This window comes from Pimephales promelas, chromosome 21 (genome assembly GCF_988280905.1).
Source record: "Pimephales promelas chromosome 21, fPimPro1.hap1.1, whole genome shotgun sequence".
NCBI classification, from domain to species: domain Eukaryota; kingdom Metazoa; phylum Chordata; class Actinopteri; order Cypriniformes; family Leuciscidae; genus Pimephales; species Pimephales promelas.
Genome location: NC_142789.1, coordinates 6,635,287 through 6,650,407, shown reverse-complemented (window position 1 = coordinate 6,650,407; position 15,121 = coordinate 6,635,287). Strand labels below are relative to the sequence as shown.

At 36.1% G+C, this 15,121-nt stretch overlaps 1 protein-coding gene across 1 annotated transcript; it reads left to right on the top strand.

The window, feature by feature from the left end:
- The first annotated feature begins 538 nt into the window (after positions 1-538).
- Positions 539-14,683, top strand: LOC120476370 (serine/threonine-protein kinase NIM1). Its single transcript, XM_039667352.2, has 4 exons — positions 539-1,051; positions 5,078-5,365; positions 9,644-9,912; positions 11,464-14,683. Exons 1-4 carry the CDS (start codon positions 1,030-1,032, stop codon positions 12,214-12,216), a joined length of 1,332 nt encoding a protein of 443 aa, XP_039523286.2. The 5' UTR covers positions 539-1,029; the 3' UTR covers positions 12,217-14,683.
- Positions 14,684-15,121: the final 438 nt, after the last annotated feature.

Here is a 15,121-nt window from a genome sequence, read left to right as displayed (position 1 = left end):
CCACTAACAAGGCTCAAAATAGCTCCACACTAACGCAGTAACATAATGAGGCTCCATACATGCAAAACGAAGCATTGAGAACTTTGTAAGTGATAAAAAAACGTTTTAAGATAATAGTCTCGATAAGTCAAACTACGAACGTCGTGCTGAGTGATCTGAACTGTATGAAGTTCAGCGAACTTCTGAACTGTATGAACGGCGTTCGGGGATCGACTTATCGAGACTATTTCTAAGATGGCTCCTGTCTGTATACGCGAAGTGAACTGTCTTCATAAAGTATCTTCTTATTAAACGGTCTATACACTTACAAAGTTCTCAATGCTTCGTTTTGCATGTATGGAGCCTCATTATGTTACTGTGTTAGTGTGGGGCTATTTTGAGCCTTGTTAGTGGTATAAACTAGCAATTTATTTTTACTTAGTCATTGCTAGCATTGTACGCTAAACAGTTTTTAGAGATAAAACTCTTTACATTCGATTATCATGAAAACAAATCTCAGAGAACGATTGAATGGTTCCAATGTTTTATTAGACCAAAGGTTTATTGTTCGCCGGAGTTCTCCTTTAAAAATGGGGGCTAAAACAAAAGTGTTTATAATTTTGTTCAGTGTAATATATACTGTATGTAACCACACTACAAGTAGGTTACGTACATAAAATATATAAGACCATTGTTTTGGCTAACAAAAAATATTATTATTAAAGTGTAATTCAACATATGACTTTTTCCATATGACAACCTGCTCCAACCAGACATTTATATGATGATATTGGACTATTATTATTATTATTTTAAATATACTGGTCTTCCCTATACCAAGGATGTGTTATTATTACCATCACAATTATTACAGTATATATGAGTGGGATATTTGCATGCAGCATTTGCACAACTTCATTGAGGTGTGTTGCTGGTTGGATTATTACTTTCTTCTAATTGGATTGAGCACAGGTGATCGGTGGAGGATTAAAGACTGTAGAGTGAGAGGTTATTGAGCTGTTCTCTGCATTCATTCATACAGACACCAGCATGAAGGATCCACAGCTACCAGGTAAAGTTTTTTTACTCATGGAATAGAGTATGGAGAGTTTTTAATCAAACAGTAGGGAGCGCAAATATAAGATCTTATTTACTGAATCATATTGACCATTTTTAAGTGTTCATTTGAAAGGCACTTTATCTCTAGAATTATTAGGTGCAATAGTAAACATGTCAGGACAGGTTGCATGGATTATGAACAATATAACCGAAAACAAACTTGTACGTTTTCTTACAAGACAAATGTTATCCTCTGTTCTTTGCCTACAGTGAATGTGCTTGAGATGTAATGTTGTTAAGTATAATTTCAACCATAAACACAGTTTTGATCTGCAGACATTGGTTTTTAAAGATGATTAAGGGTCTTACATTACAGTGAGTCCAATAATAAACATTACGATGTAATATTATTGGATGGCTAAAAAGAAAAAATGTTGTAGTTTTGTTTAAATCAAATTTATTACACTGAATTGGATTGTTATTTTGTTATTCCAATGTAATAACATTATATTAAAAACGGCACTTTATTTTAGTGTGTCCTTGTTACACGTTACTTGTATAGTAATAGGCACAATTACAGAATCTAACCCTAAACCAACCCCTAATCCTACCCAACCCTTTAGTGAGGACATGTAGTTCATTTGTATTACTCAGGAATTTTTAATGTATAATAACTTTGTAACAGGTACACATTAACATTAAGTCTTATTTATTCCCAAGTTCGGTTTGTTTTCTTGTAGTTTTGGTGTCACTGATGTTGAGAGTAGTTCAGTGGATATTCCGTGTATTTTTAGAAGCATGTCGAGTCTGCAAACTGTGATGCGTGGTCTTAAAAAGACTCCTAATCCACCCTACTTAAGGACTTTCCTATTCAGACGTACAAGGCTGATCTTGCCTCCAGCGCAGACACACTGGACATTTGAACTAAAATAGAAAGGACATGCAGTCATGGATTAGGATTATACAAGAACATAGAGATGCGACTCAAAGTATGTCAAGTTAAATTTGTGATCAGAACAATTTCTCTTCAAAAATAACATTTAAATTTTGTGATATTTCAAAAGGGTGTTCAACATGTAATTTCAATATGCTGGTATCATATACGTCTCATTTATAGTTTAGGTCTTTAATGAATAAGTATGTACACAGTATGCCGTACTATAGTTTAATTTCAGTCATTTTTAAACTTTAACCTCTCGTACAGTAGTGGCCAAAATTGTATTATTGCATGTTTCATTGAATTATCACAAACAAATGAGTCCAAGCACAACTACTAAATCTTTAACACATTTATAATAATTTTTGAATGAAGGATGAAGATGTCAATGATCACTTTTTTGGACACTTATCACTTGTATGTCTCAAAGATAATAGCCATACTCAATCCTTTTTTTTAGAGATTATATAATGAGACGGCTATAATTGCAGCTATGTATGGTATAAAAATGACTATATTTTTATAGGCCTTGATGTTCGATTCTCTAGTAGACTATTACGGGCAGATTTCCTACTGTCATGATCCATGTTCACCCTATCTTTGTAAGGTTAAGCCTCTGTAAACCTTTCTTCCAACATGGAAGGTCATCAAGAGGAAGTGCAGTCTGTGGAGACTGACACGGTCATTACATTTCAAGACTTTAACAAACTTTAGGAGACAATCGATTTATATTTCTCATGACATCATATCTTAATTTAAAGGCTTGGGGTGGTGATGGCATAGTGGATAAGACACATGCCTTTAGTGTGAGAGACCCAGGTTCGAATCCACGGTGAGACCCCTAGTTGCTCCAGAGGCGTCTGACATTTATAGCAATAAGTCACTTTGGATAAAGGCTTCAGCTAAATGAATAAATGTAATGTATAAATACTTGATCAAGTCATAAGAGTTATAACAGTTACTACATTAAAAGGAAGGCTCCTGCAACTCTAAATAAATTTTTATAATGTAACAAACAAGCTATTTTTACCTGGTTTAACCCATATAAAGTAGTTTTGAATTTTTAAGTTGATTCTGTAAATCTCATTAAGAATTTAAGTTGATTCTTGGGTAACACTTTAGAATATGGTCCCTTCGTTAATGAATAACTACACAAGAACCAATGAGAAACACAATATTAACAACTATTATTAACTAACAAGAAACTCTGATTAACGAACTAGTAAGTAATAGCGCATGGATGAAAGTGGTAGTTCACTATTAACTAGTCAATAACTACTATAATGCTTCCCAGAGAACTACTGAAAAAGTTTATTAACAATCTAGTAACTACAATTAACTAAAAAAAAATCTGATTAACAAATTAATAAGTAATAGTGCACAGATGAAAGTGTTACTACATACTTCTATGGGAATTACTAATTATTTGGATCCGTATTATAAAGTGAAGATCATGGTAGCTAACTAGTAATGACTCTACTATACTTCTAAAGAAATTTTCTAAAAGTATACTAAAGTTCACCAAAAATCTCAAACGCTTGAAATGACTTTAGTGTTTGCTTGCACAAGTCATGACTAGATCACGTAGTAACACTTGAGTCATTACTAGTTAGTTCCAATGATCTTCACTTTATAATACAGATCCAGATAATTAGTAATTCCCATAGAAGTATGAAGTACCACTTTCATCTGTGCGCTATTAACCAGAGTTTCTTGTTAGTTAATAATAGTTACTAGATTGTTAATATTGTGTTACTCATTGGTTCTTGTGTAGTTAATCATTAACGAAGGAACCGTATTCTAAAGTGTTACCGATTCTTGTTTATTTCTGTGTAAGTTTGGTTTTGTCACGTTTTAGTTCTCTTAGTTTGTCTCCATGGTTTTTCATGGTTTAATTCATTTGCATACCTGTTGTTCTTTCATTGATTGGTTTGTTCTGTGTATTTAAAGGGTTAGTTCACCCAAAAATGAAAATTAAGTCATTAATTACTCACCATGCTGTACCAACCCCGTAAGACCTTCATTCATCTTTGGAACACAAATGAAGATATTTTTGATTAAATTTGAGAGCTGTCTCACTACCACATAGACTGCCTAAGGGACTGGCTCTTGATGGCCCAGAAAGTCAATAAAGAAAATGTTTAAATATCCCATGTTACTACAGTGGCTCAACTATAAGTTTATCAAGCGACGAGAATACTTTTTGTGCGAAAAAACAAACAAAAATAACGACTTTATTCGACTATTCCTTTTCTTCATTGTTGAACTGAAACGAGACTTCCTTAGATTTCCACGACGCATGCGCGAGAATTGCGATCTCCTTCAACTACCTCAGTTCAGTTCTCGCGCATGCGTCGCGGAAATCGTATGGAAGTCTCGTTTCAGGCCAACAAGGAAGAAAAGGAATAGTCGAATAAAGTCGTTATTTTTGTTTGTTTTTTCGCACAGAAAGTATTCTCGTCGCTTGATAAACTTAAAGTTGAGCCACTGTAGTCACGTGGAATATTTAAACATTTTCTTCATTGACTTTCTGGGCCGTCAAGACGAGCCAGTCCCTTAAAAGCCTATGTGGTAGTTATACAGCTCTCAAATTTAATCAAAAATATCTTCATTTGTGTTCCGAAGACGAACGAAGGTCTTACGGGTTTGGTACAGCATGAGTAATTAATGACTTATTTTTCATTTTTGGGTGAACTGACCCTTTAAGCCCTGTTTCTTGTTCAGTTCTTAGTCCATTCTTGTCTTATTATATTTGGTTGTTCTGTTTCTGTGATTTTGTTAGAGTTTTATGGGTATTTTGTTCTCTTCAATAAAAAGAAGACTGCTGTGTTTAAAACCTGCATTTTTTATTTATCTCTGCTTCAACCAGATGTGAAAATTATGTGATAAATAATGGTTTTGACTTTGAAAAAAGTACATCTAAATCAACTGGTTTTATTAGTGTAAAGTCATTGAGTGGAAAATTACCCTAAAACACATACATTATATTCCCTACCATGGTCCATAAATTAGTTTCTATCCACCTTTTTTATTATTAATTTGAGTAATAATTTGACTTTGCTGCCATTTTCAATCATCCTGAATCTTTTTGTCCCATTCAAGGTACCAAAATACTAAATGTCTTGAAGCGACATGGGAAAAAAGGAATAAATGAGGCAGTGGCCCAACCTGCACAGACAGAACCAGAAAAATGCAAGGTTCCGTCACTAACACCTGAACAACGAGCGAGGCAGACAGCCTTCGAGAGGGTCCTCTATGACATGTCCCACAATGACCGGATCATCGATGACGTTATGCTGGGCCGCAGGATTGCTTTCTATGAACTCAGAGGGGAAATAGGGACAGGAAATTTCTCCCAGGTCAAACTGGCTGTTCACGCTTTGACTAAAGGTGAGACAATCAGTCATCGATTTCAGTGTGTTAATTACTTAAAGTGTGCCTATTATACTATTTGAAAGATTCCTATAGTTTTGTTTTGGAGGTTTCCTACAGTAGGTTTACATGAATCCAACGTAAAAAACAACAACACATTTTCTGATAATATACATTGCACCTCCCCTGTTTTCTCACATTGTCTGAAATGATTCAAAGGATTCAGTTTCTCTGAACCCTCCTTTCCGCGAGCCTATTCTGCTCTGATTGGTCATACTTTTTACATTCACAAACAGCTATATTACACACTACATGGAAGGTAATATTTGAAAAAGCATAATTGGGGTACTTTAAGTTTTAATAAGGCTTTGGACGACTCTACAGAGTGGCCCCCCAAAAATATTTGGACACTTATGCTACATTGTCAGAATGGAAATATTATAAATCAAATAGAAACAAATTACCTGTTCGTTCTCAGGCTAACCTAAAAATATTTAGTGAAAAGTTTTACTTTTTTTTAACCATATTTCCTAAAGTTTTGTCTGATTTTTGTCTGACCGATTATTAATAATTATATTAATAAATATAGGATGTCTTATAAGACTAATACATTATTATTATTAACAAATAATATAAATAATTAATAATTTATATGCTACAAGTGAATTTAGGCATCACAACATTATAATTTACAGCAGTGGTTCTCAACTCCAGTCCTCGGGACCCACTGCTCTGCACATTTTGTGTCTCTCTTATCTGACACAGTTCAGTTCATAGAGTCTATCCTAACGTAACGAGCTGAGGATCTGAATCAGGGGTGCTAAATAAGGGAGACATCAGTGGGTCCCGAGGACTGGAGTTGAGAACCACTGATTTACAGTATGAAAAATAACATATCAATTTTAAGATTTGCTAAAAATGTAGATATTTATATTATTTATAAATTATATAATACCAATACGTATATTGCGCATCTCTAATTTTGGACACGGGAGCTTCCTGGATGTGCATCCCACAAATCTCCATCAACTGCAAGATGCTATCCTATCAATATGGGCCAACATTTCTAAAGAATGCTTTCAGCACCTTGTTGAATCAATGCCACGTAGAATTAAGGCAGTTCTGAAGGTGAAAGGTGGTCAAACACAGTATTAGTGTGTTCCAATCCTTTAGGTGAGTGTATATTTTTTACATTTCTTAACATATATAATATTTCAAACTAGACATTTAAAGTCAGCATGAAATGAAAACTACTTTTCGAAAACATAACTACTTTACGAGCTACCAATTACGTATGAATTTCTATGATTTGATTCGTACAAAAACGTGATTTTTTTAGAATAAATGTTAGCATGAAGCAGATTAAGCAAAAACATAAGAATGAGATTGTACAAATTTATACGAATTAGCCACTAATTTGACAAAATAGTTACAAATTGCCCTGAGACTGTGCTGGTCAATTCACCCTTTCTATTTTCTAAAAATATTATTGATCTTATTGCGAATGATTCATCTGTAGCCTAAATGTTTTTCTTTTTGGCCTCGTAATTTTTAATCTCAATCTTCTCTCTGGTGACGTTTTCCTGACTTCTCCAAACATTGAGTATGTTTAAACCCAAACTCCCATAAATTTGCCTCTTTTTGAGTGTAACACCCAACTAGAACCAAGTTTTCTTTTGCGAGAATCTGTTGCACTCTAATGTACATAACAGCACTGAAGAAAAGGCAGCACAGTTTAACAGGGTCTGTTCATGTCAGTGACCACGAGTTGATCCGCTCATGTAATCTCATCAGATTTACAGCACCCCCTCTGTGAATCTCTTTAATATTTTTGAGAGGATGGTGAGATGCCTCTTGAAAAACAACACAGCAGGGAGGCCTCTCAAAAATGTCCACATATTTAAAAAAAAAAAAACTTTAATAAGATTTTAAGCCTGATATATGAAATAATAGTATTTTATTCATATTTCAGTAATTCATAGTCTTTTATGGCTGCTCAATGTGGTGCTCATTAACTCCAGGATGATGTTATATTTGATACTCGCATTTTAAGCCTATGTCTCAGGTGGTTGCTGCCAGACAGATGAGGAAGATCGTGTAATTCAATTCAAATGGTTTATTCTCTGAGCCCCCGTTTACACATGGTTATTTTGAAAAACGGATTTTGGAAAACTACGTTTGCATGTAAATTGAGAAAACTGAGTTTTAGGCAGCCAACGTCACAGTATGCAACAGAACCATAGTCAGTTAAAGAAATGGACACAGCGACCCCATTTATTTCAACGGAGAAGACTGAAGCCTGAGTATTGCACTTCCTGTCTGATGTCTGAGCAACTGCGCAGGCTCAAACTCGGTTGCAAATCTTCTAGTAGCTGTGCCAACACAAATCTGAATCACCTAATTCTTAAAAAACGTTGAAATATTTTGTCGTTGTTGCTTTTATGGACTCTCTATCTATAGGCTTCTCCCTTGACTTTGTGCCTCCATGTCCCTCCCCCGTTTGCCTCATAGACAGTAAAAGATTGCCTGCGAGCTTCTCCTCCTGTCTATACGGTAATGTCTCTATTGTGCGACAGAAAGTCCCGTGTTATGACGCAATCTTTTGCCTATTTTTACAAAAACAGCTTCTACGGGGCCGCAACATAAGATACAAAGTTGATGTAGCATTTTATACATTGTCCTATTTCTTTAGAAATAAATAATGGACAAATTAAGTCTTTGGACGCCTCAGATGTAAAGTTATTCGCTGTCAAATTGACGCCAAAAGATCCAACAGGAAGGCAAATGGATAGCGACACACACTGAACAGACAATACCGGACACTGTACTGAAAGAGAATTGAACATATACAGGTGTTAATGATGGTGATTGATGAGTGCATAGCTGAATGTGATTAGTGTCCGTGAAAACAAATGAGTGACTTGGGCAGGTGATGACAAAACATAACGAGTCCAAACTAACGTTACAGGTAGGCAATTTTCAGAGCAGCTAGCAATAGCAAGTTAGCTTTGAAAGCATGAGATCCCGCCCTCCCTTCAGAGCATCTCCAAAGCCACGCCTCCTTCAAAACACATGAACACACAAAGCAGAGTTACAAAGCGTCACAAGACGAGAGGTTAATACCCAAGGTTTTAAAGCACATACAATAATTACGAACAACAAGAGCACCGACCTGTACCACCTGACTAATGATTCATTCGGCATTGATAGTATTGCCATAGATACGAATAAAGTCGAGTCACAAACCGCTCCGAATATAAAATCACAGGTTTTCATCTCTTACAAATGACAGTTCTCGTTGTTTTGGTTTAGTTTCGGTTGTGCTGCTCTGCGACTGACGTCTGTCTATTGGTGCGTTCACGTGCTATGGTAATTATGGTAAATACCAAAAGCTGACGTGGAAAATACACATGAACACCCCCTCTCACGTGGTGTTTTCCACTGGGCAGCTCGTAGAATATTTTGATGTACGAGTTGCAGAGATGAGGTACCCTTTGACCTTTTCAAAATGGCAGAGAGCAACGCGAGAGAGTCGTGAATGGTAAAAATATGTACTGTTCATGATCTAGAAAATATACAGCATATTATTTACCGTTTGAGTTTTGATAAATCATTTTCTTGCTGTAGCAGCCCAGATAGCAAACTGACATTGAATCAACGTGGAAAAATGACATCGAAACAACATTGATCTGACATTGTTTTGCTCATCGAATTAACGTTGAACCAACGTCAGACGCGTCATTCTTTCAAAACTAACGGAAAATCAACTTGAAATCAACGTTTCAACGTTATGAAAGCAAACCAATTTTCGATTTTCATTTAGCTTTGAAGAATGCCGCGTCTGACGTTGGTTCAACGTTAATTCGATGAGCAAAATCAACGTTGTTTCGATGTCATGAGAGACGTTGTTTCCACGTTGATTCAATGTCAGTTTGCTGTCTGGGAGATGACTTGAGGAATCTAAAGTAGTTTTAGCTAAATAACAGGTCTGGATCTCCATCTTTTTACCACATTAATGACAACAAAAGCACTTGAACCCAACACACTGGTAAACACCAGTTCACAAGCGGAAAATATCATATTTTCCATTTCCTACAACAGGTTTCTCAGGGTAGTTTTGAATTTAGAGGCCCTAGAAATTTGCGCATTAAATATGATACAGTACAGGCTTTATAGGGTTAAGATAACAAGGTCACTTGAATATTTTACTTGCGCCCCCACTAAGTTTGTACAACATGGATTTTCTGAAATATAACTCATTCTGATTTAACACGAATCTCTCTTTCTCACACACAGAGCGTGTAGCAGTCAAGATTCTAAACAAGGCACGTCTCAACAAGAAGTCACAGAATGTATTTGCCTCAGAGATCATCTGTATGGAAAAACTCAGCCATCCAAACATTGTGCGTCTGTATGAGGTGCTTGAGACCAGTAAGCATTTGTACATCGCTATGGAGTATGGCAGCGGAGGAGACCTGTTCTCACGGATCTCCACCAGAGGGCGCCTGTCAGACCTGGAAAGCAAGATCATATTTGCCCAGATCGTCTCAGCCATCAAATACATGGTGAGAGCAGCAGGACTGTGTCCTCATTTGACCTGACAACTGCAAGAATCAATATTGCTCATACTTAGAGTTAGGAATTTTATCAACACTTAAAGGGATAGTTCACTAAAGAAACAAAGTAGGCTAGTTCACCAGGTTTGTTCTTTCTTCTGCTGAACACAAAAGAAGATATTTTGAAGAATATGGGTAACCAAATAAATCCATTGACCTATTGATGGGACCCATTGACTTCTATAGTATGGGATAAAAATTGTATTTTTATTTTAAAATATTTATATTATTTTGGTGAAATTTATAATTATTTTCAATATGTAATTTTTTTTTTTTTTTTTTTTTAGAATTCTTACTTTATTTTTAACTGAAATTTAACTAAAAACACACAACCGTTCAAAAGTATTTTATGCATTTCAACAGTAAAGACATTTACAATGCTTTTCAAATAAATGCTGTTCTTGTGAAATTTCTATTCGTCAAAGAATCCTAACAAAAATATTAAGCAGCACAACCGTTTTAAACACTGATTATAAGAAACGTTTCTTGTTTCTTGATCTCGGTAAAAATGAGAATGATTTCTGAAGGATCATGTAACACTGAGGTAGTGACTGAAGTAATTATGATGCTGAAAATTCAGCTTTGCCATCACAGTAAAAAACATTTTCAAATATATATTAAAACTGAACGTATACAGAAAAATATGACGGAATTTCTACTGACAAATCGAACCCCTTGTGACCAATGTTATTAAGTAATACTGATCAGCGATATTCACCGTGAATTATGTGAATTGGTTGAGATAACATATTTTTTGTCATTGGTAATTTAGCAGTTTGTTAAGGCCCAGGACGAATATCAGCACGCGTTATTCGTCAGCGTTTTTCAACGCGTTTTTTTTTTGTGTTCATACCCAAGCGATTTTCGCTACGATGAACCGAGTGAACGTGCAAATTCATTCCCTGACATTAGATGGCGCCAATTTGCTCTGTAGTACCACTCCATGTGTTTGTAGTCTACGTCGCGTTTGTCAAATAGTTCTTTATTTTCCAATGTATCCAACGAGAACAGCAGCTCTACATTCATCTTGCCTTGCATCTTCCTCGTCTCGTTTCTTACTGGCTGTGTAGATGGCGATGCTACTTGTCATATATCTTCTTCGCCGTTGCACGTGTGAGCTCGGCAAGACCATTTTGTGTTTGAGTGCCCTCAAGTTGTGTTTTACCGTAACTTAAGAAGCTCCAAACACGTGAGCGAAAGCGGCAATCTCATTGGTCGGATAGTTTTTGACGCAGCGCGTCAAACTAAAAAATCGAACCCGAGGCGTTATTTTTTTTAAATGACGCTTTTACGTGGGCGTTTTACTTGTCGGTGTGCACGCTCACATTGGCACCCTTTGTTTAGTCATGAGGCGTTAAACGTCGGCGAATAACGTGCGCGGAATTCGTCCCGGTGTGAACAGGCCTTCAGTTTCATTTTATTTATAATTTATAGAAACTTTTTTTATTTTAATTTGGTGTGACTCAGTATAACGGATCTATTTATTTCTTCATTTTTCAGCATGAAAATAACATTATCCATCGCGACCTGAAAGCAGAAAACATTTTTTACACCACATGCTACTGCATCAAAGTGGGCGACTTCGGCTTCAGCACCGTCAGTGAGCCACCGGAAACTCTGACCACGTTTTGCGGCTCTCCGCCGTATGCGGCACCTGAGCTCTTCAGAGACAAAAGCTACGTGGGCCGTTACGTGGACATCTGGGCGCTGGGTGTCCTGCTCTACTTCATGGTGACCGCCACCATGCCTTTCTACGCCGACAACTTAGGCCGACTGAAACGCTGCATCCTGCAGGGGGCGTACAGCATCCCACCATACGTCCCTGACCCCTGCCAACTGGCCATCAAAGGCATGCTGAGACCCGTACCTGTGGACCGCACCACGGTGTCACAGCTGATGACATGCTCCTGGATGAAGGGCATCGAATACCCCAAACCCTATCCCGCTTTCAGCATGACGCCCAATTACCTAGCTGACCCTGAGAAGAGCCTGTGCGTGGAGGAACGGGAAGTAAAGTCAGCCCTGAGTGAGCTGGGTATCAGTGCCACACATCTGCAGAATAACACCTGCACTGACTGTCGCAGCCCAATAACAGGAACTTACCGGATCCTGCTACACCGCATCCAGAAGAGGAGATCCGTGGAGGCGGTGGGATATTCCGCCCTGTACCAGGAAGAGTTGGGTACCAAGAAATACTGGGCTCACGGCGCAACTGCTAAGCAAAATGCCTCTGCAGTTTGTACTGTGGCATGAAGACAATAGAAATCATATTTGAATGGTCCAGGTGTGGATAATATGTCTGATGCCACGTTTCAGGAAGTAATACATGTATGAAATTCATCGCAAACCTAGCGACGCAGCATTGATCCCAAGATTAAGCTTTTACTTTTATTAATATTTTCCTAATATACCAAGTTTTGGTACTCACCTGCTGCTAAATCTGTGACAGTTTAATGATTCATGAAAGATTCAATGTTTTGCAAACAAATGACTCTTATGAGTAAATTCTTTTTAGTGGATCAATAACATGCAGCATGACCAGCGTCGATCGATTCTCAAAACAAAGTACTCTTAAGAGTCGGTTCTTTAAATTTTAGCGAATCAAAAATATATAGTGCGATTGGTGTAGCCTGTTTGATGAAACGAATGACTTTTGCGAACCATTTCTAGTGAATCAAAAATATACAGCGTGACAAAAGTAGGCTGATTCTTCAAACGAATGACTCTTATGAGCTGGGTTTTTATAGCACATCAATAACACAGTGCAAGCAGCATAGCTCGAAACTAATGGCGAATCTTTTATTGAATAGTTTAAAAACGGGATTGAATCATTATAATGGAATATTCTCAAATTAAGCAGAATCAATCATAAAATCTATGGGGTCCAACGGTCTGAGACTAGTGAAAATGCTTTGGTTTCACATTCTTTTAAAATTTTGTATATTTCTTATTCATGTTTTATGCCACTTGTTTAACAACGATATACTCCTTTCAAAGGGTCTCAGACTTTAAGGCCTCATTGACTTATGGTAAAAAGTGCTTTACATTTAACAACGTTTCACACACATGTATTAGCATTCTTTCGAACTAATCTATCTTTTTTCTTTCTAACTAATCTTTCTTTCTTTCTAACGAATCTATCTTTCTTTCTAACTAATCTATCTTTCTTTTTAACTAATCTTTCTTTCTTTCTATCGAATCTTTCTTTTTTTCTAACAAATCTATCTTTTTCTCTCTAACTAATCTTTCCTTCTTTCTAACTAATCTATCTTTCTTTCTAACTTCTATCTTTTTTCTTTCTAACTAATCTTTCTTTCTTTCTAACGAATCTATCTTTCTTTCTAACTAATCTTTCTTTCTTTCTATTGAATCTTTCTTTCTTTCTAACAAATCTATCTTTTTCTCTCTAACTAATCTTTCCTTCTTTCTAACTAATCTATCTTTCTTTCTAACTTCTATCTTTTTTCTTTCTAACTAATCTTTCTTTCTTTCTAACGAATCTTTCTTTCTTTCTAACAAATCTATCTTTTTCTCTCTAACTAATCTTTCCTTCTTTCTAACTAATCTATCTTTCTTTCTAACTAATCTCTTTCTTTCTAACGAATCTATCTTTTTTCTTTCTTTCTTTCTTTCTTTCTTTCTTTCTTTCTTTCTTTCTTTCTTTCTTTCTTTCTTTCTTTCTTTCTTTCTTTCTTTCTTTCTTTCTTTCTTTCTTTCTTTCTTTCTTTCTTTCTTTCTAACTAATCACAACTGGATTCACTGGATGCACAACTGGATTCACCGTATACTTGTAATTCTAATGGAGGATGTTTGTTTATACTGAAACATGGTTTTGCAATCGGATTATAAGTGGTCATTTTGCCAATTTAAATATGGAAACGTGGCCAATACCGAGTGGTTTGGCAAACATTTGATACATTTTTGTATCACTGAATAGCCACAGGTGTGGACTGAGTGTCACACAGTAAATGTTTTGGTCTTATGTAACAAAGTTTATGTTTTTGTAGCTTTACAAAAGCCTGATAGATTTGATGGACTCGACAATACTGTAGCTGAATTGCTACTCAGACAGGGTTTACACCGAAAGTATGACGTAAAGGATTAATAGCTGATCAGCTGTTAAGCCGAATTAGAGTGGTGCTTTATAAAAAGCTTGTGGTATCAGCGATTACATTGTATTCTATAGAATTAATCACCTTAATTTCCCCTTATAAGGGAAACAAGCCTTGGCACATTCATATCAGGAATGGAAGAGATCTGCCAAGATGCTGTTTTTACAGGCATAATTTTGTAGTTGAACACATATGCCTTTGAGCTTTTAAATCATTTTTAGAGATACTGTGTTCATTTTGCTAATTGCTTATATTACTCATTGGCATGGCATGGATGTGAAATTGTTATTCTGCATCATTTGTAGCTTTAATTATCGACTTACAGTGAAGCATTGCATGATTTTTTTCGTTACATGATTGCATTTTAATATTGTTTTAGCTCACATCCATGACAAATAAATTGTATTTTGCTAACATGATTCATTACGTTTCATGTAACGTTATGTCACACGAATTACAGATGCTACATGAAAAATACATTAAATTGTATTTGTGTATATTTTCATGAAAATTAAGTACATTTTCCTCCCAAGTTATCATTAATGTAATGCAAAAAAGGACATCCTCATACTAAAAATACTATATTATTAAGTAATTATACATAAATGTATTATGTAGGAATATAGAAATATAGGATTGCAATTGATGAAAACAAATAAAAAAAAATTATGTTGCATTGAGATAATGAGAATTTAGGGAAATATGTTTATTATTGCCATAAAGATAGTGGGACAAATGTAAAAAAAAAAAAAATCAGCCAAATGTCAGCAGGCATCTCTCTCACGCCTGCAGTTGGTGCAGAATGCTGCAGCTAGACTATTAAAAGGGATACGTAAGCGTGACCCCATTTCTCCTACATGGCCTCCCTTCACTGGCTTCCAGAACGTTTTTGGATTGATTTAAAAATTTCAGTGTTTGGTTATAAATCCTTAAATGGTCTAGCCCTGACCTACCTTTCTGACCTTATATAACATGTCTCATCGAGGCCGCTTAGGTCGGCAGATTGCATGCTCTTGACTGTCCTTAGAGTAAGGCTGTTTCAGTTA